The sequence below is a fragment of the Etheostoma cragini genome, chromosome 23 (assembly GCF_013103735.1).
Source record: "Etheostoma cragini isolate CJK2018 chromosome 23, CSU_Ecrag_1.0, whole genome shotgun sequence".
Classification (NCBI taxonomy): Eukaryota; Metazoa; Chordata; class Actinopteri; order Perciformes; family Percidae; genus Etheostoma; species Etheostoma cragini.
In genome coordinates this window covers 4,810,851-4,826,246 of record NC_048429.1, presented here as the reverse complement: position 1 = coordinate 4,826,246, position 15,396 = coordinate 4,810,851, and the positions used below count along the sequence as shown (strand labels likewise).

Here is a 15,396-nt window from a genome sequence, read left to right as displayed (position 1 = left end):
CCTGGTATTCCATGTGTTTTATTTCTTTTAATTTTTTGAGTCTCTTTTTAACCTCTTACTGAATGCCTGAGCCTAGCAGCCCGTTATGGCCTCACTATTTCTTAATGTTTAATCTATTAATGTTAATACCGCAAGGTAAAATCTAAAAATTGTAGACTTTTCACTGAACATAAATGCACTTTAACTTGTCTGACGCAACAAAATGTAACACAAAATAGTGAAAGGAGCTGTCTCTAACGTGCTGTTTCATGGCATTTATCAGTAGTGGAAGACATATTCTTAAGTAAAAGTAATAATGCTACAGTTTAACAATAAAAAAGTAAATGCATTTAAGATCTTATCAAGTAAAAGTATTAGCATCAGTATACGTAAAGTACCAGTAGTGAAAGTATCCCTGTGGACATCACTTTAATATTGCAGTTGTTATAGGTGGGGCTAATTTTTAATTACATTATATTTATGTTAGCTTAATCTATAATCTTAAATTATTTGTTAAATTATGTTTTGTATTAATCTAAATCTGCACTATGACTAAAGCTGTCAAAAATAAATGTGAAGTAAAATGTACAATATTTTCCTAAACATTCCAACACTGATATTTATTTGTTATTTGGGTGCATTTTTATGTCATACTGTACTATGGCTTTTTATGTCATATGCTTTTTTAGTAACAGATTTATGGCATACTATACTATGACTTATTTATTATTATTTTTGACATAACCAACTGACTTTTTTGACATACTAAACTGAAGCTTTACTGGATTACTGGATAATGACATTTTATGACTTTATGAAATACTATCTTGTGACTTTTTTTTTAAACATACTGTACTATGATTTATTTGACATAGTATACTATGACTTTATATACTGTCCTTTTAATGATTTCTTTTTTTAACATACTATACTATGACTTTTTCAACATTCTATACTATGGCTTTATTTCTTAGTTATTTTGACATACTATACTATGATTTAAAAAAGTCCAAGTATGGTATTTCATAAGAGATAATAGTACACTACGTCAAAAAAGTCATAAGAAAGCCATAGTATAGTATGTCAAAGAAGTCATAAAAGTCAGTATAGTATGTCATAAAAAAAGTCACATAGTTTGTTGTAAAAGTTGTATAGTATGTTGAAAAATGTCCCGAAAAGTCATAGTATAGTTTGTATAAAAAAGTGATAAAAAGTAATATTATAGTTTGTTGAATAAAGTTTAAGTTTATGTCATAAAAAGTATGTTGGAAAAAAGGTAATCTTATAGTATGTTACATTCACAAAAAAGATATAGTATGGTATGTTAAAAAAAAAATCCTAAATTATATGTGCTTTGCAACGATGGTCAGGGCCGAGCATTTTGAACAGGAAAAGAAAAAGGCGGTCGATTGGAAAAGAGCAGAAATAGGAAAAAACTAAGATTCTGTCAACAGAAGTGCTAAAAAGAGACTTTCTTGCTCATCTGTTGAGCATGTCAAAGGAACAGAGCTACTGTTCAGTCGAGGCTTGGTTAGTGGAGCACAGAGGATTTTAACTCCTCACCTTTTCCTCTGAAAACCAGTGTCAACCTTGTTGAGCTGTTTCCAATCCGCAAAGCATAATGCCAGAGTAAACAGTGACATGTTAAACTAGGACACAAACTGAGTTGATCATGCTAGACAGGTGTGTTGATGCTGATACTCTGTATATGTTGGGGGGGGGGGGGGGGGGGGGGGGGGAGTGTGTTAAAAACCCTCTTAGAGGGGGTAATTATACTAAATGGCTTCTTCAGAGAGAGATGTTTGGGACTTATTACCTTAACACAATGTCCTCAAACGGCTTAACTGAATAATTTCATATGAAGCTTTTTTGTAATGTCCTCTTTTGTGATATTGTGTGTAGGATTGATCTAATGTGGAAAAATAGTGTCAATGTGGGATAATGTAGTACATAATGATACTTTGTAAGTTATGGCATTGGCCAAATTAATTATTTTTTTTAATTGTCTGTGTGCATATTTGTGTATATGTATTTTTTTCATGAATTGCTTAGGCCCACCAAGGCCTTGATCATCAGTTTAAATGAGTTCAGCTGATCAAGCCCTTGGTAAGTAGTTTGAATGAGATCAGTTTATGTATGATCAGCTGACCATGTATGTATGTAAATGCTTGTGCCACTGCTGAATGCCATTTGCCTGAGGAAGACCGGCTGGGTCGAAACTTTGCAGCACAATAAAACGTATGGGAGAATTAGCAGAGTGCGGGAATGTCATTCTTTTCACTCATATTCAGCCCCCTTTTTTTTGCCATGCACCTCACCAGTGGGAATGTGAACACTACTACTACTGCACTACATGTTGGTGCTGATAAACATCTCAAATATGCAGGGGAAGTGTCCACAGCGCACACTTACAAGATGGTCACCTTGATTTTGAAGTACTGTCAAAAATCAATTTATCATTAGAAAATTCTGAGAATTTTTGTGCTTTGTCTGGTAGCTCACCTGGTGGAGTGTGTGCCCTATGTACCAAGACTCAGTATAGGATTTTGAGACAGTAATAAAAAGTAATGGTACAATATGATAGAAAAATTATTTAAAAAAAAGTCATGGTATAGTATGTTGAAAGTAAACCAAAAAAAAGTAAGAGTATAGTGTGTTGAAAAAAAAGTCAGAAAAAAGTCATAGTCTAGTATGTCAAAAAGTAATTTTAAGTCATGAAAAGTCATAGTATAGTATGTTGAAAAAAGTAATAAAAAAGCATAGTACGTTGAAAATAAATCAAAAAATGCCAAAAATAATCTGTCAGAAATATGTCAAAAAAGTCATAGTATTGAATGTCCGAAACAAGTTATGAAAAGTCATAGTAAAAAAAAATCCTAGTATAGTAAATCGAAAAAAGTCATAAAAAGTCATAGTATGGTATGTCAAAAAAAGTCATCAAAAGTCACAAGATAGTGTGTAAAAAAACTCATGGTATGGTTTGTTGAAAATAAGTCATAAAAAAGTCATAGTATGTTGAAAAACTATTTGTATAGTATGTTGAAGAAGTCATAGCATTGTATGTTGAAAAAAAATCATTAAAAAGTCTTAGTGTAGAATGTCAAAAGAAGTATGACTTGTTGAAAAAAAGTCATAGAATGAACAAACAAAATCATTAAAAAAGTCATAGGATAGTATGTCAAAAAGGTCTTAGTATAGTATGTCAAAAATAAGTAAAAAGAGTCATAGTATATCGAAAAATTCACTGTATTCAGCATGTTAAAAAAGTCATAGTTGAAAACAAGTCATGGTATAGTATGTCAAAATGTCAAAAAACCCTCATGGTATGGTATGCAACAAAATCATGAAAAAGCCACATTACAGTATGTATCATGAGAAAGTCACTTTATATGGCATGTTAGAAAAGTTATAGTAAGTATGTTGAAAAATGTCATAAGATGTCATATTATAGTATGTCAAATATAAGTCATAGTATATAGCATGTTGAAAATAAGTCATGCTTAGTTTGTAAAATAGTCGTGCATGTTAAAAATAGCATGTCAAAAATAAGTCATGGAAAATTCATAGTAAAGTATGTCAAAAAGTCATTAAAAGTCATGGAATAGTATTTCAAAAAGTCAAAAAAAGTCATAGTATAGTATTCCAAAAAGTCATAAAAAGTCATAGTATAGTATGCCAAAAAGTCATAAAAAGTCACAGTATAGCATGTCAAAAAGTCATAAAAAGTCATAGTATAGTATGTCAAAAAATCATAAAAAGTCATACTATAGTATGTCAAAAAATCACAGGATAGTATGTCAAAAAAATGTATAGTATGTTTTTTTGAAAACAATTTATAACAAAGTTGAGGTATGTTGCAAAAAGTCAAAAATAATGTTTTGTAAGTTGAAAAAAGTCGTAAAGAATTCTTAGTATAGAATGTAGAAAAAAAATCATAAAAAAGTAATTGAATATAAAAACAAAGTCATTAAAAAAGTCAAAGGATAGTATGTCAAAAGAGTCATAGTATAGTATGTCAGGAAAGAATCATAAAAACTCACAGTATATTATGTGGCAAAATGCACTGTATTCAGCATGTTAAAAAAGTCATGGTTGAATACAAGTCATGGTATAGTATGTCACAATTTCAGAAAAACAACATGGTAAAGTATGTTTAAAAAATGTTGAAAAACATCATTAAAAAGTCATAGTATATTATGTTAAAAAGTGTCATAAAAATGATTGTATAGTATGTCAAAAATAAGTCACACAAAAAGTTAGAGAAATTCATAGTTTAGAATGTTAAAAAAGTCAACACAGTATAGTATGTCAAAAAAAGTAATGAACAGTTTTGGGAAAAATTAGAGTATAGCATGTCGAAAAAAGGTCATACAAAAGTCATGGTGACTTATGTAAAAAGTCATAGTAAAGTCAAAAATGTTAGAGAGACACACTATAGTATAGCATGTATGGACAGTATAGTATGTCAAAAATAAAAATAAAACTTTAGAAAATGTCTTAGTTTAGTATATCAAAAACTGTTCATAAGAACGTCATAGTATAGGATGTTGAAAGTCCTAAAACAGTCATAGTATTGTATGTTGAAAAAGTCATAACAAATTCACAGTGGTTTGTTGAAAAGGTCATAGTAAAGTATGTCCAAAGAAATCCTTAAAAACGTCATGCTATACTATGCCGAAAAAGTCATAGAATATAGCATGTTAAAAATAAGTCATGGTATAGTATGTCAAAAATGTCAGAAAAACGTCATGGTATAGTATGTAAAATAGTCATAGTATAGCATGTTAAAAATAGTATGCGGGACATGAGTCATAGAAAATTAATAGTATAGCATGTTTAAAAAGTCATTGTAGATAATGTTGAAAAAGTCACAGTATACTATGTCAAAAAAGTCATAGTATAGATAGATAGATAGATAGATAGATAGATAGATAGATAGATAGACAGATAGATAGATATTTTATTGATCCCCAAGAGAAAATTCAGGGTCCCAGTAGCACATAGACATCACACACAACACACACATGCATCATCATGACAAAATTATCAAATAAAACGAGAAATCTACATGGATAATATAGACACTAAAAAAATGCATATGGGCTAACAAATAGTAATCAGTGTAGACAGTGTAAGCAGTATACAGCATATTACAGCAAAGACGAAGACGCTGGCAACAACAGACTGGTAAACCATCCAGAGGAGCTCGCTGCAGTCATAAAAGGACCGCAGCCTCCTCAGGAAGTACAGACGGCTCTGCCCTTTCTTGTAGAGTGCTTCAGTGTTGGCTGACCGGTCCAGTTTATTGTCCAGGTGTATCCCCAGGCACTTGTAACTGTTTACCACTTCCATATTGACCCCCGCAGTGGAGACTGGCAGCCGAGCGGGCTTAAACCTACGGAAATCCACCACCATCTCCTTGGTCTTAGAAGGATTGAGTATAGATGGTTGAGTTTGCACCTTTGTATAGCAGTGGTATAGTGTGTAAAAACGGTCATAAAAGTCATAGTATAGTATTTAAAAAATGTCCTAGTACAGCATGTCAAAGGAAAATCAGAACAAATAAGTTATATAAAAGTCATGGTATAGTATGTTTAAAATGTCATGGTGTAGCATTGTAAAAAAGTAATAAAAAGTAATAATATAGTGTGTCAAAAAAGTCCTGAAAAGGTCATAGTAAAGTATGTAAAAAAGGCACAAAAAGTCAAGGTCATAGTGTCTAAAAAAAGTCATAGTATGAAGTATGTCAAAAAAGTCAGAAAAAGTCATGGTATAGTATGTTGAAAATAAGTCATAAAAAGTCATGGTATTGTATGTCGAAAAATTAAGTACATAGTACTTTGAAAAGAAAGTCATGAAATGTCTTGGTATGGCATGTTGAGAAAGTCATAAAAAAAGTCATTTAATAGTAGGTCAAAAAAGTCATAAAAAGCCACAGTATAGTATGTCCAAAATATGTAATAGTATAGTAAGTAAAAAATTTCAGAAAAACTTAGTATAGTTTTTTTTTAAATCATGAAAAACCCACAGCAGTATGTTAAAAAGTCATAGAATAGTTTGTCAAAAATGTCAGAAAAACATCTAAGTATGGTATTTAAAAAAGTCATAAAAAGGCTACAGTATAGTATGTTAAAAAGTTATAGTATGTTATGTAAAAAAAACTACTACCAGAACTTTTATTTCCAAACTTCCACGCAATGTTGAATTGGCGTGCCATCCAAGCTAGCCCCTCCACACCCAGAGCTTTCAGCTTTAGAACAGTATGTCGAAAAGTAACGGTACGTAGCATGTTGAAAAACGTCAGGCTATGGTATGTAAAAAAGTCACAAAAAAGCCACAGTATAGTATTTTGAACAACGTAATAGTATAACATGTTAAAAACAGTAAGTCGAGAATTTGTCATAAAAAGATTAAGTATAGTATGTCGAAAAAAAATCATAGTGTAGCATGTTGAAAATTTGTTATGAAAATAAGTCATTAAAAAATCACAGTATATTACGTTAAAAAAGCCAATATATATTGTGTCGAAAAAAAGACATAAAAAAGTTATGGTACATAGTATTTCAAACCCGTCATGGTATGTAGCATGTTGAAAATAAGTCATGGTATGGTATGTCAAAAATGTCAGAAAACACCATAGTATAGTATGTATGTACAGTAGAGTATGTCAAAAATAAAATGAAAAAATTTCAAAAATGTCATAGTTTAGTATATCGAAAAATATCCATAAGAAAGTCATAGTATGGTATGTTGAAGAGAAGGCATAGTGTAGCAGTAAAGTATGTCAAAAACGTTATATTATAGTGTAAGTATAATAATAATATAGTAGCTCTAAAAAAGTCCTAAAGAAGTCACAGTGTATAGTTTGTCGAAAAAATCAAAGTGTATTATGTCAAAAAAGCTCATAAAAAGTCATAGTATGGGTTGTAGATAAAAACATTAAAAAGTCAAAAAGAGTCATACAAAGTCTTAGCGTGGCCGGGTAGCTCACCTGGTTGAGCGTGCTCCCCATGTTCTAAGGTTCGGCCCTCCTGCATGCGGACTTTTTTAACACACTATATACTACGACTTTTTTATTCTCATACTATATTTATAGGGCAACTGTTATGTTATGTCATACTATTGTATGCCATACAAATGTCATAAAAAGTCACAATATAGTATGACATATAGTAGCAATAGAAAAATGTCATTAAAAGCCATAGTTTAGTATGCCATACAAATGTCATAAAAAGTCACAGTAATGTAACATAAAACATAGTAACATAAAAAAAAATAATTTAAAGAGTCAAAACATCCATTAAAAAAGCATTGGGTTGACGGAATTTTAGAAATGGTCCTCCCTAATGGTAAGAGGTGATTACTGCCCTGATATATATTATTCTAAAATGTATCCTTTTTGGACTTCAGGTTAGTTTGACAACACAACTTATTTACCTCTAACTAAGTAAAAAATAAAATAAAAGTAACATTTTGAATACAGGATTTTTACTTGAAATAGAGTGTTTCTACACTGTGGTATTACATGTAAAAGATCGGAGGACTTCTTCCATCCCTGGGGAAACAATAAAAGGCGTAGTGGCTCCTATCGCGTCTTTAACAACTGATAGAGATCAGAATTCTCTCATCCTTAATGACTGGAAAATGTTGGAGCCCCCTAGAGCTCCGGACTACCATTACTACTGAGCTGTGAAGAGCAGCTATTTTAGATGTCAAACAAGCTCCAATATCCTGCAGCTAGATAGCACATCATCTCAAGCCCTTTTTTTAGTTTTCATTTGAGGTAGAGTTAACAGCTGATGAGGCCTGAAACAACTGTATTATCTGCCCATGATGTTACAGCCGAGCTGGCAGTCACTCAGCTTAGTTTAGCATGTAAAAATGTAAAAACAACAACCAGTTATGGGGATTGACTATGACTTGGCTAGGAACTTGCTGAAATCTTCTGATTTATTCTGTCCACAGGTCAAAGGTTAATGGGTGACCAATTTAACAGTTCGACAAAGTAAAAACGGAACTGAGTGTATTTTTAGAGAGAAAAGAGTCAGCCCCACCTCATGTACCTGTTTGCTAATTAAGTGCAGGAAGTGTGAAAGAGCAGGACATTTAGCTATAATGAGTGAAAGTGTTGAGTAACTGGGTCCATGTTAAACCTGCTTACTTCCTGTTCAGACAGCACAAAGAACAGAAACATTAAAAAAAAAAATCACAGTTATGTACTGTAGGCTATGTAGGTTTTCATAAATGATACAACACTAAACATGTTTCCTTGATAGTTTATTTTGTTCCAAACACTATCTCCAACTCCAACGCATACATTCAAAGACAAAGCCTGTTTTCTTGTATGTACATTTAACCATAAATACCATAAATAACAATACAGGAATGGAATTAAATAAATAAATACTATTTGGGACAGGTGGTTGCTGGTGGTGCCCAGCACCTGAAAAACATCAAGAGTACTGCTCTGTAAAAGGTTTACCCTGTAGTTATATTCATTCAAGTCATGAATTACATTGTACAAATACAGTACAACACAATGGATACTGTAATTGTAGCAAAAATGTAATTTTGAAAGTTTTTGGAATTTCTGTTTTAGGTTCAAGATCTTACACTATACAAACATATCTTCTATATCTAACTCAGTAAATGTAGGACTTTAACATATTGGCAAAACCTACCTCTACAAAATGAAATATATTTTTGTTTTAAATAATGCTTGCCTAGTTTCACACCAGTAGACAGGGCCTGTAGTCCTTCAGAGGTAGGCTAAATAAGGCTTCTGTCTTTAGATAACATCAATGTCACTTTGAAATGTGGCTTTCTCAGACCAGCTGTAAAAACCTCACTTAGTAAAGACGTGCACATGCTTACTTGTCCGCAGTGCTGGGATTCTTAATTTCTACGGCTTTGTTTGCTTGGTAAGCAACTGCATTCTCACTAAAATAGTTCTTCAGGGAAACCAAACAGCAATAGTAATCAGTGTTTACGGCCATGTGGCTTAGATGAGCTATAGTGCAGTTTGAGATTGTGCCAACTAATTGTAATGACTGTGACTGGGAAATAGATTTGGATTACTCATATTTTGGCACAAAACTAGAATTTTCTTTCTCAGTAATCTGTTTCTGTCTGGGAGAGTTGTCAGATGTAACATCAAACAACATTTGTACATGTGGTGAAATCCCAATATGCTTCATTAATCACCAAACCTGCTTGTGAATGTACTAAATACTAAATGTTGAGAAGAATAAACACACATCCCTTAATCATTGAACTTATTAAATCTACAGTGATCTCAACGATTTGCGTTTTAACATTAGAAATTGTGCAAAAAAAGGGTCTGCAAGTCAAGTCTACCACGTGTGTGTATAAACACTGTTTTCTGAATGAGTGATGGGTGAAAAGACATTATTTAGTCATTGTGAAAAAGAAGGAAAACTTAATGCCTTTTCGTTTTTTTCAAAATAAAGTCAGATGTTAATGTTTTTTTCTCTCACAGATCAAAAACTAAACTAAACTTGGACTCACTTAGATTAAGGTAATGATATCCATGTCAGTCACACCTAAAATCAGCCCATGGTCCCGGTGCTCCGGGGGCTGGCCAGGTTGGACGAGTGCACGTTCCAGGGGTCATGGGTGGAAGGAGCCAGCGGTGTCTCCCGGGACACGTTGCGCCCATCGTCCCCGGCCTCCACCTCCACCTCCACCTCCATCTCCAGATCGGCGTCGTCCTCCGGGACGGCCCGAGAGTCAGAGCCCTCCTCGGTCTGACCAAGGTAGACTCTGTGCGGGTCGGAGGGATCCACCACCTGGTTCCTCTTCTCCCTGTGCAGCAGGAGGCGCTCCAGCGGGACTGTGTTCTTCTTAGGCAGGAAGAGGGATGTCTGCGGCAGGTTCTGGCCCGCTGAGAACACCTGTCGTGAGCCCTCCAGGTTGAACAGGATACCGGTCCGGGTGGAATAGTACACGTCCCGGTTGTTCTCCAGAAGTCTGTGGTTGAACAGACAGTCATCCCTGAGGCAGGTGGGCTGAAAGACAGAAGGAGACGGGGAGAAAATGAAACTACAGTGAAGGAATGTCTAGATAGTATCCATCTAATACATTTTGATGTGCAAAAACATAGTGAAAAAGTGAAAATACTGATACTATAATAATAACAGCAGTTTGTTCACTAGATATCAATGGAAAGAATTCCAGTGAATACGTTGAATTCAATTGAATTCAATTCAATTGTATGCATAGTAGCCTATGACACGAGTTATCTCGAGACTTTTTAAAGATAGAGTAGGGTTAGACCGCACACTATAATTTACAAAGACCCAACAATTCTAGTAATTGCAATGTGTAAACAACCAATAATAGCAATACATTCTGTGCGTAAAACAGAAAAGAGATCTTAAAAATGCGTATGCGTAAAACTCCACAATGATGCCAACCGTTCTCGGCTTCAAAACGATTATAAATTTAAATAAATTGATGTTAAGATGTTTGCAAGATGCTATGTTTGTGCGTAAAATAAAGGCTCCTTAGAAGCGATGCGTAAAACCCCACAAGGGTGCCAAGTAATAGGAACTCAAGAGTAAAAGGTTTAGCATAGGGGACAGATTGATATAATAGTAATAATCAATCGAACTTAAAGTAAGTAGTATTGCCTTACTGAGCTGAATGGGTTGCCCTCCAAATCCATACACAGGTAACGGTTGCTTTTCACGCCGAGGATGGCAATGCGCTCTCTTGTTTCAGCTTTCAGTAATATCACACCTGCAGGGAAGAAAAAGCAATAGGAATGAGAGTGTTAAACACAGAACTTTATTACAAAAATGAAAACACACTGAAGGTTAAGGATCTTACTATATGAACTCCTGGCTGTAGTTCGGCGCACAGTGCCATCTAATTTGATCTCCAAGTAGAAGTTGTTGAGGTCTGTGGATGTCTGCAGGTGAACATATCTCCTCGGGTTCCCCCAGTTGGATCCAACCAGCGGTGACGGGTTCGGGGCCGTTTCCCCGAGAGGAAATCCCTGGAGGACGGCGAGTAAGAGCGCAAGCACAGTGTCCCTCATCCCCAGTCTCCTGTTGACGTCCATCCTGGAGCAAACCGGTGGTTTCCACTGCGAGCTGCTGGAAGTTTTCAGATGCTCTGTTGCCCCAAAGTTTGGAGACAGTTCCTATTTAAAGCCCCTTGAGTGCCACTCCTGCTCACATCCTTTGCGTAAAAAAAGGAAACTCGCCCCCAAAGCAGTTGTGCGGGTTTGCTGCAGCGGAAGGGCCACTTCCACCTCTGTCTGTTTATCCCGATGCTCTTGGTCAGAGTGAACTTTTATTTTAGTGACACGTATTGACTCATCCACCTTAAACACCGGTCTAAGACTATTTCCAAATCGTCCAAAGACAACTGGTTCAGGTTCAGGACTTGAAACAAGCAAATAAAAAAAGGACATGAATGCAGATTCGTTAAAAATGATTTGCTAATTAAATCAGACTCAGCATTTGCTCTTAGTTAAGTAGGATTTAATTGGACGTTTCCAATCCGTGCAAACTCCAGAGTTCTCTATTAAGGAATTAATTAGTGATTATTAAGCGTCATATTAAATATTTTTAAAGTTTTGTTTAACTGTCTGGACGTCATAGTTTGAAGTTAGTTCAGTTTGCTGCTTTTACGCACCTGCTTAACATAAACATGTAACATTTACACCTCTTCACCAGCAGAGGGAGTTATTCCCTTATTTCGTATAGTTTTACTGGGAGACTGGCTGGCTTTTGGAGTTTTAGCAATTTTAGTAATATTGTACTTTTAACTCCACTACATTTACGCATAACTTTAGATACTGGTTACGTATCAGATTAATAACACAAAATATAATCGACAAATACAGTATATTAGGATGAAGTCTTTATTGATTCCTTGGTGAAATTCACAGGCTACCCAGATTTATATATACACACACATATACTGTATATATATATATACATTGTATATATATATATATATATATATATATACATATATACTGTATGTATTTACAGTATATACATGTATATATGTGTGTACACACACACATATATACTGTATGTATATGTATATAAACGTATACACACATATATAAACATATACTGTGTATATATATACATACACACACACATATATATGTAGAGAGAGAGAGAGAGAGAGAGAGAGAGAGAGAGGAAGTGCAAAGGCGATTATACTAAGTATACGTTGATGATTATACTTTTGCTTAAAAAACTTTTTGAATGCAGGACTTTTACTTGTTACAGAGTATTTCTACACTACACTGTGGTATTACTAATTTTACTTAAGTAAAAGATCCGGGTACTTTTTCCACCACTGATAACTACACGGTCACATCAGAGTTCAACTGATCCAACAGAGAGATCGACACTTTACCAGCGACCAGTTAAAAAAAAAACTTTTATTGTTATCTCAGGAATACAGTAGACTGCTGTGCACAGCACATACGTACAAAAATAAAAGGAAAAACTTTAATATCCTTACTTAGCATTGTCTGTTTTCAGAAACAAATAACTGAAGTTTGTTTCATTTTAATTTACAGTCATCAGCAAACCAAAACTAAGGCAGAGGGTGAGGTATATGAGAACAGAAATGAGAGGAATAGAGGGGAGACTCACTCCCTTTTAAAGCAGGAAGTTTAAAAAAATAAATGAAATACATGAAGCACACACCCCTAATTAAGCTTGGGGCTCAGACATGCTAATATTACATGAAACATTCCTTTAAAAAAAAACATTCCTCCCCTTGAATTATTGCAAATTTGATCTAGGATAAGCTGTTGAAAGGAAGAAGAAAAAAACAACAACAGAGAAATCTGGATAACATTTTTTGGTCAAAGCTGAAAGGTGAGCTTTTTGTTTTAGACACAGACCTTCACTCTTTTAGGGATCCAGCTCTACTTCTTGACAGAAAAATGTGAGAAAACTCTTTACTCTAGTGTATAATCACGTAAGGTGCTGCGACAGACGTCAGACATCTTTGATTGTGAGGCGGGCAAGAGAAGTGCTCATTGCTGTGCATGCGCAAAGTTCACTTCCAAGGCTTCCTCAGCTGAAAATGCTGAAACAAGGATCGTTTTTCATTTACTACGATGACAATTTACTCCCAACAAGAAATGTACATCTGTGGTATTTCATGCAGCCTCATCTACAGCAGCAATAAGTTTGTTTTTGAAACTTTGAGTTAAGCTTCGGATAAATTTGCATCTCAGTAGCGCCCACCCACACCCACACCCACACCCACACACACACACACACACACACACACACACACACACACACACACACACACACACACACACACACACACACACACACACACACACACACACACACACACACAACATCATCATCATCATCATCAGAACGAAAAGAGCAAGATATTTATCTATTAGAAAAATACTGTTATGAATCGATCTGTGCGTCATAGACAGTTGAGCAGCAGGTGATACTGGTGATGAGGTGATTGGGGTTAGGGCGGAGCCCAGCAGCAGCAGCAGCAGCAGCAGCAGCAGCAGCAGCAGCAGCAGCAGCAGAGGGCACATCCTGAGGATGGCAGGGGTGCCGTCCTGCAGCAGAATAGGTGAGGCCTTGCGTGACTCTGCTCTCTGCCTGTTCCTTTCCTCACACACTGCACTAACTCTGCAGATATCCCCTCCCCAGAAATATCCCAACAAGTACTAGGAAAGGGGAGGGGACAGCATGTTGTACAGCTGCACATTAAAGAGGTGTGGCTCTATAAATTTAGAAAGAGAAATAGCATTGTTTAAAAAAACAAAAAACAAAACAATATTGCAGTCTGTGACGCAGATGAGGACCTATAGGAGCTATCTATGGTTCTGTACCAGTCAGTTGGAGAGCACTTCCTGAGTCATCAGTTCACTAAATGATATTCTGTTTAAGTATAAAATAAAGATACTTCAAACTTCTATTTCATGGAAACAGTAGGACCCATATAGCCGACCACCCCGGACCACTGGGGTTGGGGCCAAGGCTGGTCCGTGGCTCTGACCTTGAACTAAAAAAGACTGAAAGGAGAGGAGGAAGCTCCTGGGTTACAGCTGGTATCCCAAGGTCCCTGCCTGCAGCGGGTGCGGGGGGTAAGGGACGACCAGAGATGGGTGGCGAGAGGTGACAGCGCTCAAAGGGGGGCCACTCAGGTATGTGGGAGGCTGCCTGTCATCCTGGCAGATCCACATTCCTGCAAGTGGTTTGACGAATAATAAAGACAGCGAGCCGGCTCCCTCACGTACGTCTTTTCTGGATTTAAATAGTCCTGCTTCCTCTCCAAACACAAGAACGGCTGGAGGCAGCAATATTCCAGTTTTTAAGCTAACAGCTGCAGAAACCACACGTAGGGATGTACACTATAAGATCCTCCAAAACTGAGTTAAGTGAGAACAACATCATTGGAATATGTAACAATATATTAAATTAACCCACATGATAGCAATGAGTGTACAAACTTCAGCTTGGTAAACAACTTGCCACAATGCATACCATTACTTATATGAGTACCCTATTATATATTAAAACTGTGCTTCTATGCTCTGTGTTCCATGTCAAATTTATAAAATCCAACAAAAAATGAACAGAAATGATAAAGTTTCTAATAGTGTGCATCCTGCACTGTCCTTTAGTCCTTGGGGGGGAAACCTAATTGGTTCATCCATAATTTCATTTCAAACAATCTGCTTCCAGCTCCCAACACCTCGCTGCCACTGCAGTGCTGCTGCAGAGCGCACGGACAAGTGGGGGGAAATGGCCCAGGGCACGCACACACCAAACACACAAAGATCCATTAAAAGAAACAAACGTGGAAACGATTCTTCCCAAAACATTCAGGCACCATCATTGATGGCTAACTGTGCAACCTGAATTCTTGTTGCCTCGTTCAGGCAACTGCGACAAAGCAGCGTCAAAAGCTCCTAAATTCTTCTTTTACATTTGCAACTATTTACATCGTTTTTTCATTGGTTTCATGGACCGTAGACATCATTTTCAACAGCAGCTAAAGCTTTGCGATTCAAAAACAGTAACCCGGTTTACTGTAGGAGCTCCGTCTAAGACAATGTGCAGGTACATTTGTACTATGTGTTCGCAATCTATCCGTCAGTCGATTCTTGTGCAAGCCAGATCCAAACAAAAATGTCCTCCATGCTCGGATAGATATGTATTTCACCCTGTTTAGTAGCTGGCAATGCCACATAGTCAAACTTATGGCCTTGTGCCACTTTCTATGGCTGACTGATCTCTGGTATCAACCACAGATTGTATATGACTTAATCGATCTAATTACAGAAAAGAAAATAAACCAGAGATAGTCAACCCCCCCCCCCCCTCTCTGAGGCCCTCTCCGGCGTGTCAGCCCTATTTCTGACTCCGGCGG

At 36.0% G+C, this 15,396-nt stretch overlaps 1 protein-coding gene across 1 annotated transcript; it reads right to left on the bottom strand.

Moving 5' to 3' along the window:
* Nucleotides 1-8,243: 8,243 nt before the first annotated feature.
* On the bottom strand, nt 8,244-11,368 carry fgf23 (fibroblast growth factor 23). Its single transcript, XM_034863629.1, has 3 exons — nt 10,831-11,368; nt 10,637-10,740; nt 8,244-10,007 (listed from the first exon to the last, which is right to left on the bottom strand). The coding sequence occupies exons 1-3, from the start codon at nt 11,063-11,065 to the stop codon at nt 9,549-9,551; spliced, it is 798 nt and encodes a 265-aa protein (XP_034719520.1). The 5' UTR covers nt 11,066-11,368; the 3' UTR covers nt 8,244-9,548.
* Nucleotides 11,369-15,396: the final 4,028 nt, after the last annotated feature.

Coding starts and splice junctions, on each gene's coding strand:
- fgf23 (XM_034863629.1), bottom strand. CDS start 11,065: ATGGACGTCAACAGGAGACTGGGGATGAGGGACACTGTGCTTGCGCTC. Junction 10,741..10,830: donor TACAGCCAGGAGTTCATATA/GTAAGATCCTTA, acceptor TCTTCCCTGCAG/GTGTGATATTACTGAAAGCT. Junction 10,008..10,636: donor AGGGCAACCCATTCAGCTCA/GTAAGGCAATAC, acceptor TCTGTCTTTCAG/CCCACCTGCCTCAGGGATGA.